We start from the raw sequence: 15,140 nt of genomic DNA, 5'->3' as shown, positions 1-15,140 counted from the left end.
TCAAGAAAAACAGAGGAACACTGTACAGAAGACCCTCACATTTGTGGCTCTGTGTCCTCCCTGTGGGCTGTGCCAACCCACTCCCTCCCCTGCAATGACTCTTTGTTTTTACCAAGTCCCAAAGGGACGGGGAGGGCTCTGCAAAGAGAAGGGGGGAGGGGAGGCTGGAATGCAGCTGCAGGCTCTGAAACAATGCTGAGTCCATATATTTTGTTCCCAGTTAGAATAATAAAAAGGGGACTGCGGCGGGGGGGTGGGGGATGGAGAAGACAGAGCCCAGAGTGCGCAAGGTAGGACCCAGTGTCCTCCAGCTGAGTGCCTTCTGAGGCACTCCCTCCCCCAACACTCCCAGCCTTCCAACTCCAACAACCATTCATTTGGTTAAAAGCTTATCTGTTAAAATTCAAATGCCCATTAAGATTTAAACCCATCAGTTATTTATACCTAAATTACTTTTATCAGTGAACTCTACTCAGACAATAGAGTAGGAAGAATGGAGCTTGCAGAGATAAACTGGGGAAGCCTGGAAAACTAGGAAAGTTTGGGGGAGGTGGGTAGCAGATTTCAGAAAAGGAAGGTCGAAGTTTCAAACAGAAACCGCCTGCTTGGTCATGGTGCCTACGGCCTGGGGGTAACAGGTATGCCATACAAGCCACAGTCCTTCTGAGACTGCTAAAACCTACATTTCTGAATCAAGAGCTTGGAAGCCTGCACGTCTTGGTTCCTCATTATTCAGTCTAACCTAGTCCCTCCTAAGAAAATATCCTTCACTTGCATTTCCCTGGCCTCCGCTTCCCAACTGGAAGAATTATGGGAAGAGGGAAGAAGCAGACACCAAACAAGCTGTCAGCTGCTAGGGAGGGAAAAAGGAGTTCAAACCCTCTTCTCCCTCCCCTGAGTATTGTCCTCTCTTCCCAGGTAACCCATCACTGAAATGGGCAGCCTGGCTGAGCTCAGGAATTCCTGCCTCTAGAACATCCCTTCAGATGTTACTGATGCCACTGAAATTTGTAAGAAAGTTCAAGAAGCCTTAAGTGAACAACCAAAACTAGTATCTCAAGACAGAATCAGCATGCAGTAAAGACCATCTAAAAAGCTATAAAACAAAATTCAGAAGAACAGTTGTTCCCATCAGGATCCCATTCATGAACACTCAGTTACTGGGGGAGAAAAAAAGAGGACTTCATTATAAAGCAGTCATGTAGAAGCAAACCGCTGACATCCACACACAAACATCTCCTTCACCTTAGGATTTCACAAGATTTAGAAGTACTCTTAGTTGGTGCTGAATGATACAATTAATCACTTGACTCCTGAAATGTTTTCAAGTTATGAAGTTTAAAAAGAGTCTATTTATTCACATTGAATTTTTGCGTTTTGTGACATAAAAATTCTCAAGCATATAGATATATAATAAGCAGGAACAGGATCTTCCCCCCTCAGGTTGCCCTTTCACTATAGCTCTAAAATCCATTTACAGATAGTCCAAATCTCCATACTATAGATAGTATTAGAGACAAATTTAGAAATGCATATTAATTTAAGTGAAGGAATGATTGAGTCTACCATTTTATTAATATTAAATAGTAATAATAATTATGAAATAATATTGACACTACTCTTGTGAAGTGTATCATCTATTACAAATACAAAATTCATCAGTCCATTTTATTAGGGGTTATCACTTATTATATTTTTAAGTGCAGCAATAAAACAGACAATACTTTTTGTTTATTCCATGTACTGGAAAAACTCAATTTTCTATATATACATTTTATTTCTTAGTATGTACAATCAAAGAAATAAAGTCCATAGACAACAAAAGTTTGTTCATATTTACAATCACATAGTCATAACTTGCCTAAAATTAATGATTCTTTTCAGTTGCTTGTGATAAATAAAATATAATCTCTTAACACTATGATGTATGTTACACTTCAAAGAAAAAGTTAAAAGATCAAGTAGCTATGACTTGGAAATAACTACTCTCAATATCTGTATCTGAATTACTTTTTAAATAAATCAAGATAACTCAAGTCTTAAAAGTATCATAAATTTACATTTAGTCACAAAATATGATTGACATTATTAATATATTAAGAGGCACAGGTGAAAACAAACTTTAAGAGTTAAATATAATACTGTGTAAGATTAGATTTTTGCTAAATAAGAGTACTCACCCCTTGGAGCCCTTGGAATTGAATTGAAGGTCGAAAAGGAATTAAATTCTATTAAAAGAAACATAAGAAACAAACAGATCAAACTTGGTTACTGGACACAGAACTAAACGTTTAAACTTTAAATCCATGCATTTGATCAGTGCTATAGTCTGTGAAAACCTTTCCATTACATACTTAGGTTTATATGTCATTATCTTAAGCTGCCTTGATAAATGACATTGCACTATTATTGACAGTACAACTGAGGTATCTTTTGGCAGTGTAGCTAATCAGGTTTTTGAAAATGACTAACATGATTTGGCAAAAAATGATTAGTGTACTAATTCAATTTTACATGAAAAAATATTCTTGCTTAGTTTCTTGATATATTTTTCAAAGAGGTGAAGGAAAGCTAGAGATAATTAAAGGAATCTTGCAAAACCTTAACAGGATGCTAGTATAAAATTAAAATATTTGAGGATGAACTGCGGTTTCCATTTTCTCACATTAAAAAAAAATTAAATTTATTTAAAATCAAAGGATAATTGCTTTACAGTATTGTGTTGGTTTCTGCCAGACATCAACAGGAATCAGCCATAGGAGTACCTATGTCCCCTCCCTCTTGAACCTCCCTCCCACCTTCCTCCCCATCCCACCCCTCTAGGTTGTTACAGAGCTCTGGTTTGAGTTCTGAGTCATATAGCAAATTCCCATTGTCTATCTATTTTCCATATGGTAATGTAGGTTTCCAGGTTACTCTGTCTGTATATCCCACCCTCTCCTTCCTTCATTTTCTCACATTTTACCAGCGATGAGTTTTTAGCTGAGGGTCAAACAAGTAACCAGTTCCACCACAAGCTTTTCATCAGGAGAATATAATTTCTAGAACAATGTTTTATTATGACTTTGCCTTCTTCCTAACTTTTAATATCTTCTCATAGAGCTATGTATTTAAAAGAAAAGCTGTAATTGTAAATATCTACCATAGTCTCAGGCATAATTTCCTATACCCAAAATCACCAGTATGGGACTGGTTCACTACTATGGGAATGCTCTCCCAAATTGGTAACAGAAATTCATGGGGAAATCAGATTTGGATAACATTTTAATAGTAACACATCAGCTAGTCTTCATACCCTCATATCCAAATTCAAAGCACAAAAACAGAAGCAGGGGTTTCTGGTCTCAACTCTACCTTAAAGAAAAATACAGAGGCATCCATGTGGCCCTCCCTAGCCCCTCCACATTAACTACTGATATCAGTTACTTCCCAAAACTCTGCAGATTGAAAAGTTTACTAATCAGTACCACAATAAACTAGAGAGAAATAAGTAAAGGATAAGTACTTTAAAAGATAGATCATCTGAATAGAAAACCAACTGGTAGCATTAACCGTCCTATTATTACTTATAAAAATAGATAAACATCTTCTTGGAGAAAACATAGTAGTTACTATCACCATTGTTCTACCACCATGAAGATAATTTAACTTTAGACTTATCAGCAGAATCAAAGTACTACTGCTTGAAAAAATTTATTTCTTGGTGTGGGAGACAATTTTTTGTAGTGATTCATTCTAATTCATGGTCTTTTATGAAAATGTAAAATATAGATTAATGCTAATTTGAATTTCCTTAGAGGGAGAAAGCCTCACCCAAATGGGCATTCCACAGCTAACCCTCTACCAGAAGTAATGGCAGTTTGCCTGCAGAAGCCCTGGGGAGGCTCCCTTCATGTGGGGAAGTAGGCGGTCCTCCAGTTTAGGTAACAGAGGTCCCGGTTCTAGCTTCCAGAATACTTAAATCAGCCCTGCCTCCTGCTCTCTCTTCAAATCACAAACATCTCCTCTGACACTTTCCTTCCTGACTCCTTGAAGGGAGATTATCTTCAGCTCATCACTGGAATTTGAACTTGTCTATCAAGTTCATCAATTCTTCTTGGTCAAACAAATGCTAACTTTCCTCTGCTTTCAAACTGCTCACTTCTCCACTGGATATCACAATTTCCTCACACTTGGAGACACCTGTCCTCCTAGCCCTTTGATCATGCCTTTCATTTCAAAACCTAGTGCCCTCACTTTCCTCTTGGTATATCCACTCTCTCCTGGAAGCTCACCCTGTTTGTTTGGTGATTGACTCTGAATCTCTTCAGGATTCCTCAACTTGGGATCTCTCCAAAAATTGCAACTTATCACTGCCCAGGATATTTGCATTAGAAACTCTCAGAGACAGTAAAATTGGCAAACACTAAACTACCCTGGGCTTCCCTGGTGGCTCAGTGGTAAAGAATCTGCCTGCCAAACTCTCCAGGAGACACTGATTGGGTCCCTGGGTCGGGAAGATCCCCTGGAGGAGAAAATGGCAACCCACTCCAGTATTCTTGCCTGGGAAATCCCATGGACAGAGGAGCCTGGTGGGCTACAGTCTGCGAGGTCACAAAAGAGTTGTACAGGACTGAGTGACTCAACTACAACAAGCTACCGCTGCCCCTCACCAAACTGGCACCTCTTTCCTACTTTCTGGTCAGGGTGCTTCTCCAGACTCACAACTGTAAATTTAACTTAAGAGTCTCTTCTCCTTCTCCTCTCACCATATTCAGTTAGGCAGTCACACACTACTAGAATCCCAGAATTCCCAATCTGGAGATAATCCAGTTGCTGCCCACCTACCTCCTGCTATATAACCACAATGGCCCATGTGTCACATTAATAACTAAGCTGGGACCATAATCTAGGACTCAATCTTCCTGTTTTGCCATACTATTTTTGCCTACTATCTTGGGCTCCACACACATCTGCTATGGCAGATCCAAAAGTTTGGGGGCTTGCTCCTTCAGGCACAGAGTTCACTTTTTAGTTGGAGAATGTTTGAAAATAATTAAATATTAGGTTAAGTACTGCTGGGAGGTGCAGTAAGGACTCTCAAAAAGGAGAAAAGTACGGGTTAGACGAGATACTAGAAAAGAGAAAAGGCTCATGGAAAAGATGGATCTTTTTTTTTTTTTTTTAGCAATGCTGAAAAGACAAACTCCAAGAAAAAGGAGTGCCCTAAGCGAAAAAGCTCCTTTTCCTTGGAGTTTGTGTTTTCAGCATTGCTTAAAAAAAAAAAAAAAAAAAAAAAAATGACAGAATGTGATCCACTGGAGAAGGGAATGGCAAACCACTTCAGTATTCTTGCCTTGAGAACCCTATGAACAGTATGAAAAGGCAAAATGATAGGATACTGAAAGAGGAACTTCCCAGGTCAGTAGATGCCCAACATACTACTGGAGATCAGTGGAGAAATAACTCCAGAAAGAATGAAGGGATGGAGCCAAAGCAAAAACAATACCCAGCTGTGGATGTGACTGGTGATAGAAGCAAGGTCCAGTGCTGTAAAGAGCAATATTGCATAGGAACCTAGAATGTCAGGTCCATGAATCAAGGCAAATTGGAAGGGGTCAAACAAGAGATGGCAAGGGTGAATGTCGACATTCTAGGAATCAGCGAACTAAAATGGACTGGAATGGGTGAATTTAACTCAGATGACCATTATATCTACTACTGCGGGCAGGAATCCCTCAGAAGAAATGGAGTAGCCATCATGGTCAACAAAAGAGTCCGAAATGCAGTACTTGGATGCAATCTCAAAAATGACAGAATGATCTCTGTTCGTTTCCAAGGCAAACCATTCAATATCACAGTAATCCAAGTCTATGCCCCAACCAGTAACGCTGAAGAAGCTGAAGTTGAATGGTTCTATGAAGACCTACAAGACCTTTTAGAACTAACACCCAAAAAAGATGTCCTTTTCATTATAGGGGACTGGAATGCAAAAGTAGGAAGTCAAGAAACACCTGGAGTAACAGGCAAATTTGGCCTTGGAATGCGGAATGAAGCAGGGCAAAGGCTAATAGAGTTTTGCCAAGAAAATGCACTGGTCATAGCAAACACCCTCTTCCAACAACACAAGAGAAGACTACACATGGACATCACCAAATGGTCAACACCAAAATCAGACTATTATATTCTTTGCAGCCAAAGATGTAGAAGCTCTATACAGTCAACAAAAACAAGACCAGGAGCTGACTGTGGCTCAGATCATTAACTCCTTATTACCAAATTCAGACTTAAACCGAAGAAAGTAGGAAAAACCGCTAGACCTTTCAGGTATGACCGCAATCAAATCCCTTATGATTATACAGTGGAAGTGAGAAATATATTTAAGGGCCTAGATCTGATAGACAGAGTGCCTGATGAACTACAGAATTAGGTTTATGACACTGTACAGGAGACAGGGATCAAGACCATCCCCATGGAAAAGAAATGCAAAAAAGCAAAATGGCTGTCTGGGGAGGCCTTACAAATAGCTGTGAAAAGAAGAGAGGTGAAAAACAAAGGAGAAAAGGAAAGATAAAATGCAGAGTTCCAAAGAATAGCAAGAAGAGATAAGAAAGCCTTCTTCAGCGAACAATGCAAAGAAATAGAGGAAAAGAATAGAATGGGAAAGACTAGAGATCTCTTCAAGAAAATTAGAGATACCAAGGGAACATTTCATGCAAAGACGGGCTTGATAAAGGACAGAAATGGTCTGGATCTAACAGAAGCAGAAGATATTAAGAAGAGGTGGCAAGAATACACAGAAGAACTGTACAAAAAAGATCTTCACGACCTGGATAATCACGATGGTGTGATCACTCATCTAGAGCCAGACATCCTGGAATGTGAAGTCAAGTGGGCCTTAGAAAGCATCACTACAAACAAAGCTAGTGGAGGTGATGGAATTCCAGTGGAGCTATTTCAAATCCTGAAAGATGCTATAAAAGTGCTGCACTCAATATTCCAGCAAATTTGGAAAACTCAGCAGTGGCCACAGGACTGTAAAGGGTCAGTTTTCATTCCAATCCCAAAGAAAGGCAATGCCAAAGAATGCTCAAACTACTGCACAATTGCACTCATCTCAAATGCTAGTAAAGTAATGCTCAAAATTCTCCAAGCCAGGCTTCAGCAATACATGAACCGTGAACTTCCAGATGTTCAAGATGGTTTTAGAAAAGGCAGAGGAACCAGAGATCAAATTGCCCACATCCTCTGGATCATGGAAAAAGCAAGAGAGTTCCAGAAAAACATCTATTTCTGCTTTATTGACTATGCCAAAGCCTTTGACTGTGTGGATCACAATAAACTGTGGAGAGTGAAAAAGTTGGCTTAAAGCTCAACATTCAGAAAATGAAGATCACGGCATCTGGTCCCATCACTTCATGGGAAATAGATAGGGAAACAGTGGAAACAGTGTCAGACTTTATTTTGGGGGGGGCTCCAAAATCACTGCAGATTGTGATTGCAGTCATGAAATTAAAAGACGCTTACTCCTTGGAAGAAAAGTTATGCTAGTAAAGTAATGCTCAAAATTCTCAACCTAGACAGCATATTGAAAAGCAGAGACATTACTTTGCCGACTAAGGTCCGTCTAGTCAAGGCTATGGTTTTTCCTGTGGTCATGTATGGATGTGAGAGTTGGACTGTGAAGAAGGCTGAGCGCTGAAGAATTGATGCTTTTGAACTGTGGAGTTGGAGAAGACTCTTGAGAGTCCCTTGGACTGCAAGGAGATCCAACCAATCCATTCTGAAGGAGATCAGCCCTGGGATTTCTTTGGAAGGAATGATGCTAAAGCTGAAACTCCAGTACTTTGGCCACCTCATGCGAAGAGTTGACTCATTGGAAAAGACTCTGATGCTGGTAGGGATTGGGGGCAGGAGGAGAAGGGGACAACAGAGGATGAGATGGCTGGATGGCGTCACTGACTCGATGGACGGGAGTTGGAGTGAACTGCGGGAGTTGGTGATGGACAGGGAGGCCTGGAATGCTGCGATTCATGGGGTCTCAAAGAGTCGGACACGACTGAGCGACTGAACTAAACAGAAGCAAAAAAACAAGGATACAGGAATGGGTGGTGTGTGGATGGAGGGCAGATCTCTGGATGTGTGCAGCTTCCTTTCACATGTGAAACAGGACATAAAGGTCGAGAATTGGACCTGGTGATCCCTGGCTAATCTCTTCTTGACGTCAAAATGTGTCTTCAGTTTTAACTTCTATCCACTAGTGCGTAAATAGGACAGTAATTTAAATTTCCAACCTGAGAATTTCATAGGTTTACCACCCTGTGAACCAGTCCTACCTTAACCCCCTCCATTACTCCTTTAGGGGTGGCCTTTAAGTCTTGCCTTTGACAGGATAAAGGACTGGAGGCTCTTCTGATTTTTGGAATAAGAAAGTGAGTTCCTAAAAGAAATTGCTTCAGGGAAAGCAGCTCTTTCAGTCACATGTAAGAAAGATAGACAGCGATGAATCTGGGCTAGGGAAAAGGATTAGATATCAGCTCGAGGGGATGTTTTATTTAGGAACACTCTGGTGATAAAGGCTTAAATTAGTATGACTTCATTTGGAGCAAACAGGAGATGGTGGAATGAGCAGATATTCCCAAGAAAGAATAAAATGTGCTGAAGGTCTGAATATCACACACACACACACACACACAGGAAGCAAAGGTGGCTCAGGGCTCTCAGTCATCATTTGGGGCCAACATGCCCCAGACTCTGAAGGAGGAAAATGACAACCCACTCCAGTATTCTTGCCTGAAGAATCCCATGGACAGAGGAGCCTGGAAGGCAGCAGTCCACAGGGTGGCAAAGAGTCAGACATGACTGAATGACTGAGCATGCATACACACGCATGCCCCAGACACCCTCAAATTAAGCTCAGTTCCTACTTGGAAAGTTTCTAGCCTGCTTCCAGGCCCCTATTACCAAGCAACTAAACAAAGGCCTTCCTCCCTTCCTTTAGTCAGTCAGTCAGTTCAGTTGCTCAGTTGTGTCTGACTCTTTTCGACCCCATGGACTGCAGCACGCCAGGCCTCTCTGTCCTTCACCAACTCCTGGAGTTTACTCAAACTCACGTCTATTGAGTTGGTGATGCCATCCAACCATCTCATCCTCTGTCGTTCCCTTCTCCTCCTGCCTTCAATCTTTCCCAGCATCAGGGTCTTTTCAAATGAGTCAGTTCTTTTCAAATGAGTCAGGTGGCCGAAGTATTGGAGTTTCAGCTTCAGCATCAGTCCTTCCAATGAACATTCAGGATTGATTTCCCTTAGGATGGACTGGCTGGAGCTCTCTGCAGTCCAAGGGACTCTCAAGAGTCTTCTCCAACACCACAGTTCAAAAGCATCAATTCTTCCCTTCCTTCAATTCCTTCCAAATGCTCCTCATTGAAATAGCTAGCAGAAGCTCTCTCAGATACCACTTTGCAGTGGTTCTATCAAAGTAAAACAAACTCCTCACATAGAAAGCAGAAGCTCCAACTATAGGACCAACGAGTCTCATCTTTTTTACTTCCCAACTGTGGCTCAGCACTGTTAACCTTTTTCAGTCTGTTTTGTAAACACTTTCCTATTCCTACTTCCTACCTGTTCCTTCAACCTGGCGTAACTTCCCTGACACTATTTTGCCAATCCACATTAATCACTTAATGTTCAAGTTTAAGATTAATTTCCTCAGCTAGGCCTTCCTTTGGATGAATCAGGAATCAAAGACTCAGGTAAGAGACTGGGTATAAAGCAACAAGGAGTGGCGAGTATTTGGGGGATGAATGCCCAACTGAGAAAGGACTCACATTTTAAAACATTACACACTTCCTCACCAAACAAGATACAAATGCCACCATTTTGCTCACGCTGAACTGTGCCCACTTTAACTACCATTAGCTATTGTTTTTCCAGATGCTTGTGTCTATGGTACCACTACATTAGGGTCTATTTTTGCATAAGTTGTCTTACTCCTGGTTGTTATGTTACAGAAGAGTCTAATACAAATTTAACTTACAAGTACTTATATACATTATGCTGAAAAATGTATTATAAAATCATGTTGGCTATGGTCTCTTTATATATGCAGTATCCAACTATACACATTATATACTTTACTATTTGGAGTTGTATAGAAAAAACAGTACTACTATGCTGTACATCAACTTTGGAACATTCAAGAGTAATTTTGACATTATCCAACCTTTTGCCTCATGACTAGCATTTAGAACCTTACCTCCTGATATGCTTAGAGTTCTAGCTATATTACTTGATTCCTCAATAAAAATGATAACTTGTTCTTGTTTACACAGTTTTGTAATGTACAGAGCATTTTTATACCATAGCCTCAAGGGAGGCCTTCTAAAACCAGCTGCGGGTGGGAGGAAGACATCATCACCTATTTCAGAGGGAGATAAATGAGTCTCCGACAGGCAGAGTTCATTGGTTGAGATCATCCAGCTAGTGGTTAGCACAGCTGGACCTCAAATCCTGGTTTCTGGATCTCAAATACAGAACCCTTTCCTTCTCTTGCCTCTGTAATAGGTTATCTCCCTGTGCTAAACATGTAAAAGCACTTAAATGCTCATTCAATTCTTCTGGCGCTTTGTTTCCAAGGAAAATGAATTTCATAAAATCACTGCAATTTTCAAGGTTTCTGACTAAATAAAAACTTAAAAAAATTAGTTTTTTTCTTTTTTTTTAACCCCCCTAAGGACCATGTATAGTAAAGGAACATATATAAGTATTGTGTTAAGGTTTTTTATTAAAAAAATAAAACCCTCGTCCATGGAGTAATTGTGGGTGTTTATCTAAACACAATAAACTGGGATTACTGTTACTGAAAAACTCCTTTAAGATACCTAACAAGCTTGAAGAGAAAAACATATGAGACCCTTAAATCCATTATCAATTTTAATCCCAATTTTAGACAAGAAGATGTTAGGTACTATAGTTCTTGAATTTTTTCTTTTTTTTAAAAGCAACAAGAGACAGCTAGAATGGTATACCACTTTTTATGCATCTGACTACTGTGTTAATAGGAAAGGGACCAGGAATAAGTTCTAAAAGTCAATACCATTATACGTCTCAAGTTCCTTTCCATCTAAATCTTTTTAGCCTAATTTTAACTGCACAAACATAACCTCAACTCATTGTATATTTTAAAATGCAATCCAGTTTTAAAAGATAAAGTAATTACAGGTGACCAAATATGATATGGCATGTTTTACAGTAATGTTTAACTTACTAAGTACATTTCCATTACGAATGGAATTTCAGCAGGACTTCAACTTTTGATTTTTAGCTTTAATTAAATATTTGCAGCAGGTAGCTCTTTTGAAAATCAAGTAACTCTAGGGTTTAACTGAATAGCAGTTGAGTTATAAATAAGATAGTGATCTGGTCTCTTCGTCCAGCCAAGAAACACAATGCAGACTGGTACTGACTAGGGTAACCCCTTTTGATAAATGCTTCAACAACCTGATAAAGGTGATGCTTTTAAGTCAAAGGGCTTCCCTTGTGGCTCAGCTGGTAAAGAATCCGCCTGCAATGTGGGAGTCCTGGGTTTGATCCCTGGGTTGGGAAGACCTCCTGGAGAAGGAAAAGGCTACCCACTCCAGTATTCTGGCCTGGAGAATTCCATGGACTATACAGTCAACGGGCTCGCAAAGAGTCGGACACGACTGAGCGTCTTTCACTTTCACTTTACAGTCAAAAGATTCTGTTCAACTCTTATTTGGTTCACTGCTTTTAGAGTTCCTTGAATTAACCCCCTCTTATTTATTTCTCAGGGAATGTAGGGCATTCTTAAGCTTAGAATAAAAGTGTAGACAATACTAAAATGCTCAAAAGTTTAGTTATGTTCTTGAAAACTGCCATTATAATAAGCCAACTACTGAAACAAAAACTGCTCTATGACCAAAGAAATCTATGTCCACTTATTCCCAGGGACTATTCCTTGCAATATAGCAGGACTGTAAAAGTAATACGTAATTTACTAAGTAATTTTACTATGCAATCTTAATTGTGATTGCAGCCATGAAATTAAAAGATGCTTACTCCTTGGAAGGAAAGTTATGACCAACCTAGACAGCATATTTAAAAGCAGAGATATTACTTGCCAACAAAGGTCCGTCTAGGAAGGCTATGGTTTTTCCAGTGGTCATGTGTGGATGTGAGAGTTGGACTGTGAAGAAAGCTGAGTGCTGAAGAATTGATGCATTTGAACTGTGGTGTTGGAGAAGACTCTTGAGAGTCCCTTGGACTGCAAGGAGATCCAACCAGTCCATTCTAAAGATCAGCCCTGGGTGTTCTTTGGAAGGAATGATGCTAAAGCTGAAACTCCAGTACTTTGGCCACCTGATGCTGAGAGCTAACTCATTGGAAAAGACCCTGATGCTGGGAGGGATTGGGGGCAGGAGGAGAAGGGGACAACAGAGGATGAGATGGCTGGATGGCATCACCGACTCGATGGACGTGAGTTTGAGTAAACTCTGGGAGTTGGTGATGGACAGGGAGGCCTGGCGTGCTGCAATTCATGGGGTCACAAAGAGTCAGACACGACTGAGCGACTGAACTGAACTGAATTTTAATTTCTTCTTTAAAATTTTATGCTTGGCTGTGCTGGGTCTTCATTGTCACATGCAGGTTGTGGTGAGGGGGGGCTCTTCTCTAGTTGCAGTGTGAGGCCCTAGTTCCTCTGGGCCTGTAGGATCTTCCCAGACCAGGGATTGAACCCATGTCCCCTGTATTGGCAGGTGGATCTTAATCACTGGACCACCAGGGCAGTCCCAGTAATTTAAGTTTCTGATAGGATTCTTTTAGGAGAGGAGAGAAGGGGCAAGGCTCTGGTTTCTTTGGGGATTAAATAAGAAGAGAGTAAGGAATCCCTGGTGGCTCAGCGGTAAAGAATCCACCTGAGATGCAGGAGACATGGGTTTGATCTCTGGGTCAGGAAGATCCCCTGGAGAAGAAAATGGCAACCTATTCCAGTATTTTTGCCTGGGAAATCCCAGGGACAGAGGAGTCTGGTGAGCTACAGTCCATGGGGTCGCAAGAGTCAAGACCAGCTTAGTGACTAAACCACCACAAGAAGAGAGTTATCCTATAAAAATCATTATAAACATCTCTTGATTATTTACATATTGCTCATCCCTCAGGAAAAATTAAATCTATGGTTACTTTTACTTTATCAACCACTATTGGTTTTGTCAACATACAACCATAAGAAATAGACTTCTGGCCTAGAAAAGAGTGATTTCTCTAAGAAACACATTACAGAGGTCTAACTTTATTCTCTAAGGTTAGAGATATACTTGAAATACCTTCAGTTTCCTTTTTGCATCCATCATAGAGCTTTGACTCAAGTTAGTTCTTGAATTATTTAAAATTAACCAATAGGTATTTATTAAATACTTCGCTTTTTATCTGAGTACCTAAGCCGCATTATAAGTCATGATAGAGACAGTAGAAAAAGAAAAAAATTCCCAAGTCAAATATAATTTTGGAACTTTGTCAAAACCAGAAAACTGACTATAAATGGTCACGCACCAGGTGACTGCTTTAAGTGAGATTGTTTTAGGAAATGATTATAGCTACCTAGTTACTATTTATTGAGTGCTTAAAATGTGTCAGGCCAGTGTAATCATTTTTACTATTACCTCTGGGAGTTCTCAGAATACCCTTGTTAGGTAGATACTATTATTTGCACTTCTCAAGAAAATCCTGTGAAATCACATAAGGTTGCACAGCTTTAAAAAGTGACTTGGAGCTCAAACTCTGGCCTGGGTCACTTTAAGAACTGTGCTCTTGCCCACCACTCTAGATAAGTTAGGTTCTCCTACTCCTCCTTAACAACAGTTATATAAAATGTGAAATATCTGAACGTTAGAGAATTAAGAACTGATAAGAATAAATAGCTTTGGGGGGATCACTGTTTTGGTTTTGCACTACAGCTTAAGAAAATATCACTTGGCACCTGAATTTGTTTTCACTTATGCAAATAAATAGTAACAAGTATTTATGACTTATCCTGGGATATGATTTAAGATACATCTCTCTTTCTTTCCTAAAGAGGTACTATACTATTTTAAGAACTTGCGGTTATAATCCTTTAATAAGTCATTTAATTCTGCTCTTCAAAACGTCACCTGATAGAATAACCAAAGATTATCCAATAATTCTATTTTTAACCATGGTAATGTAAAAGAAAAAAATCTAGGCAGGGAAAGAAGAGGAAGAAAAAAAAAAAAAAGATGGAGCTAAAGCAGAAAATCCCTGGCGAGGAAAATGGCAACCCACTCCAGTCTTCTTGCCTGTAAAAGTTCTATGGACAGAGGAGGCTGGTAGGCTGCAGTACATGGGGTTGCAAAGAGTCAGACACAATTTTGTGACTAAACAAAAGCAGAACATAGCACAGGAAATCAGACAGTTAATCCTGAAATCAAATATACTCAGCTCTTGTCAAAGGGGGTAGTATGTTTAGAATGATAGTATGAATGTGAAATTTCAGGGTAATCCAAAGCTATCTTCTTCTAAATGCCCCCACCACCACCCTATACCCAAAGAAAAAGAGAGAATCAAAGTTTCACAAAATCTGGTATTTTGCTTTGTCAAGTCGATCCAACTTTACACATAGGAGAAACTCGTTCTCTGCAGTTTTAGAAGAACCATATTAAAGCTTGTATGGAATAAAGAATAATGTTTTTCTAGCCATTACAGCATAGAGAAGAAGGAAATATAAAGGAGAGAATCAAAAGGGCAGTGAGAAATAAAAAAAATCTGATCTATTTAACACAATCCTTGTTTTTAGAGAGTTTCTGGAAAACTGTAGCTATCTGATGTAGGCCAAAGTGAAAAAAAAAAAAGTCTAAAACGTTAGTATTTTATACAACTATTTAAAGGAACATGGAAGGCAAAAATCCAAACTGAACAATGGCCTGAAAAGTTAGTTACTGTGAACCAGACCTTATAACAATATTTGAAGCATAATATCCCATCTTTTTTTCAAAGAGAGAACTTAATGTAGACTTTATAACTGTGTAAATAAACTTACACATCAAATCTGACTATAAATACAAATGAAGATTTGTTCCTTGTGATCCTGATCTCTAGTAAGGTATAAGGAGAAGCAGTAAAATAAGC

The 15,140-nt window shown here is 39.6% G+C and overlaps 1 protein-coding gene across 1 annotated transcript in view; it reads right to left on the bottom strand.

Annotated features, from left to right (window-relative positions):
- Positions 1 to 15,140, bottom strand: part of ELL2 (elongation factor for RNA polymerase II 2) — a 75,055-nt gene that overhangs the window by 50,361 nt on the left and 9,554 nt on the right. Inside the window, exon 2 of the mRNA XM_018050022.1 lies at positions 2,181 to 2,228. Within this exon, the coding sequence (XP_017905511.1) occupies positions 2,181 to 2,228 (48 nt within the window). The remainder of the gene's footprint in view (positions 1 to 2,180; positions 2,229 to 15,140) is intronic.

Source organism: Capra hircus, chromosome 7 (genome assembly GCF_001704415.2).
Source record: "Capra hircus breed San Clemente chromosome 7, ASM170441v1, whole genome shotgun sequence".
Taxonomy (NCBI): domain Eukaryota; kingdom Metazoa; phylum Chordata; class Mammalia; order Artiodactyla; family Bovidae; genus Capra; species Capra hircus.
The sequence above is the reverse complement of the archived record's forward strand: the minus strand, read 5'-3'. Positions and strand labels throughout refer to the sequence as shown.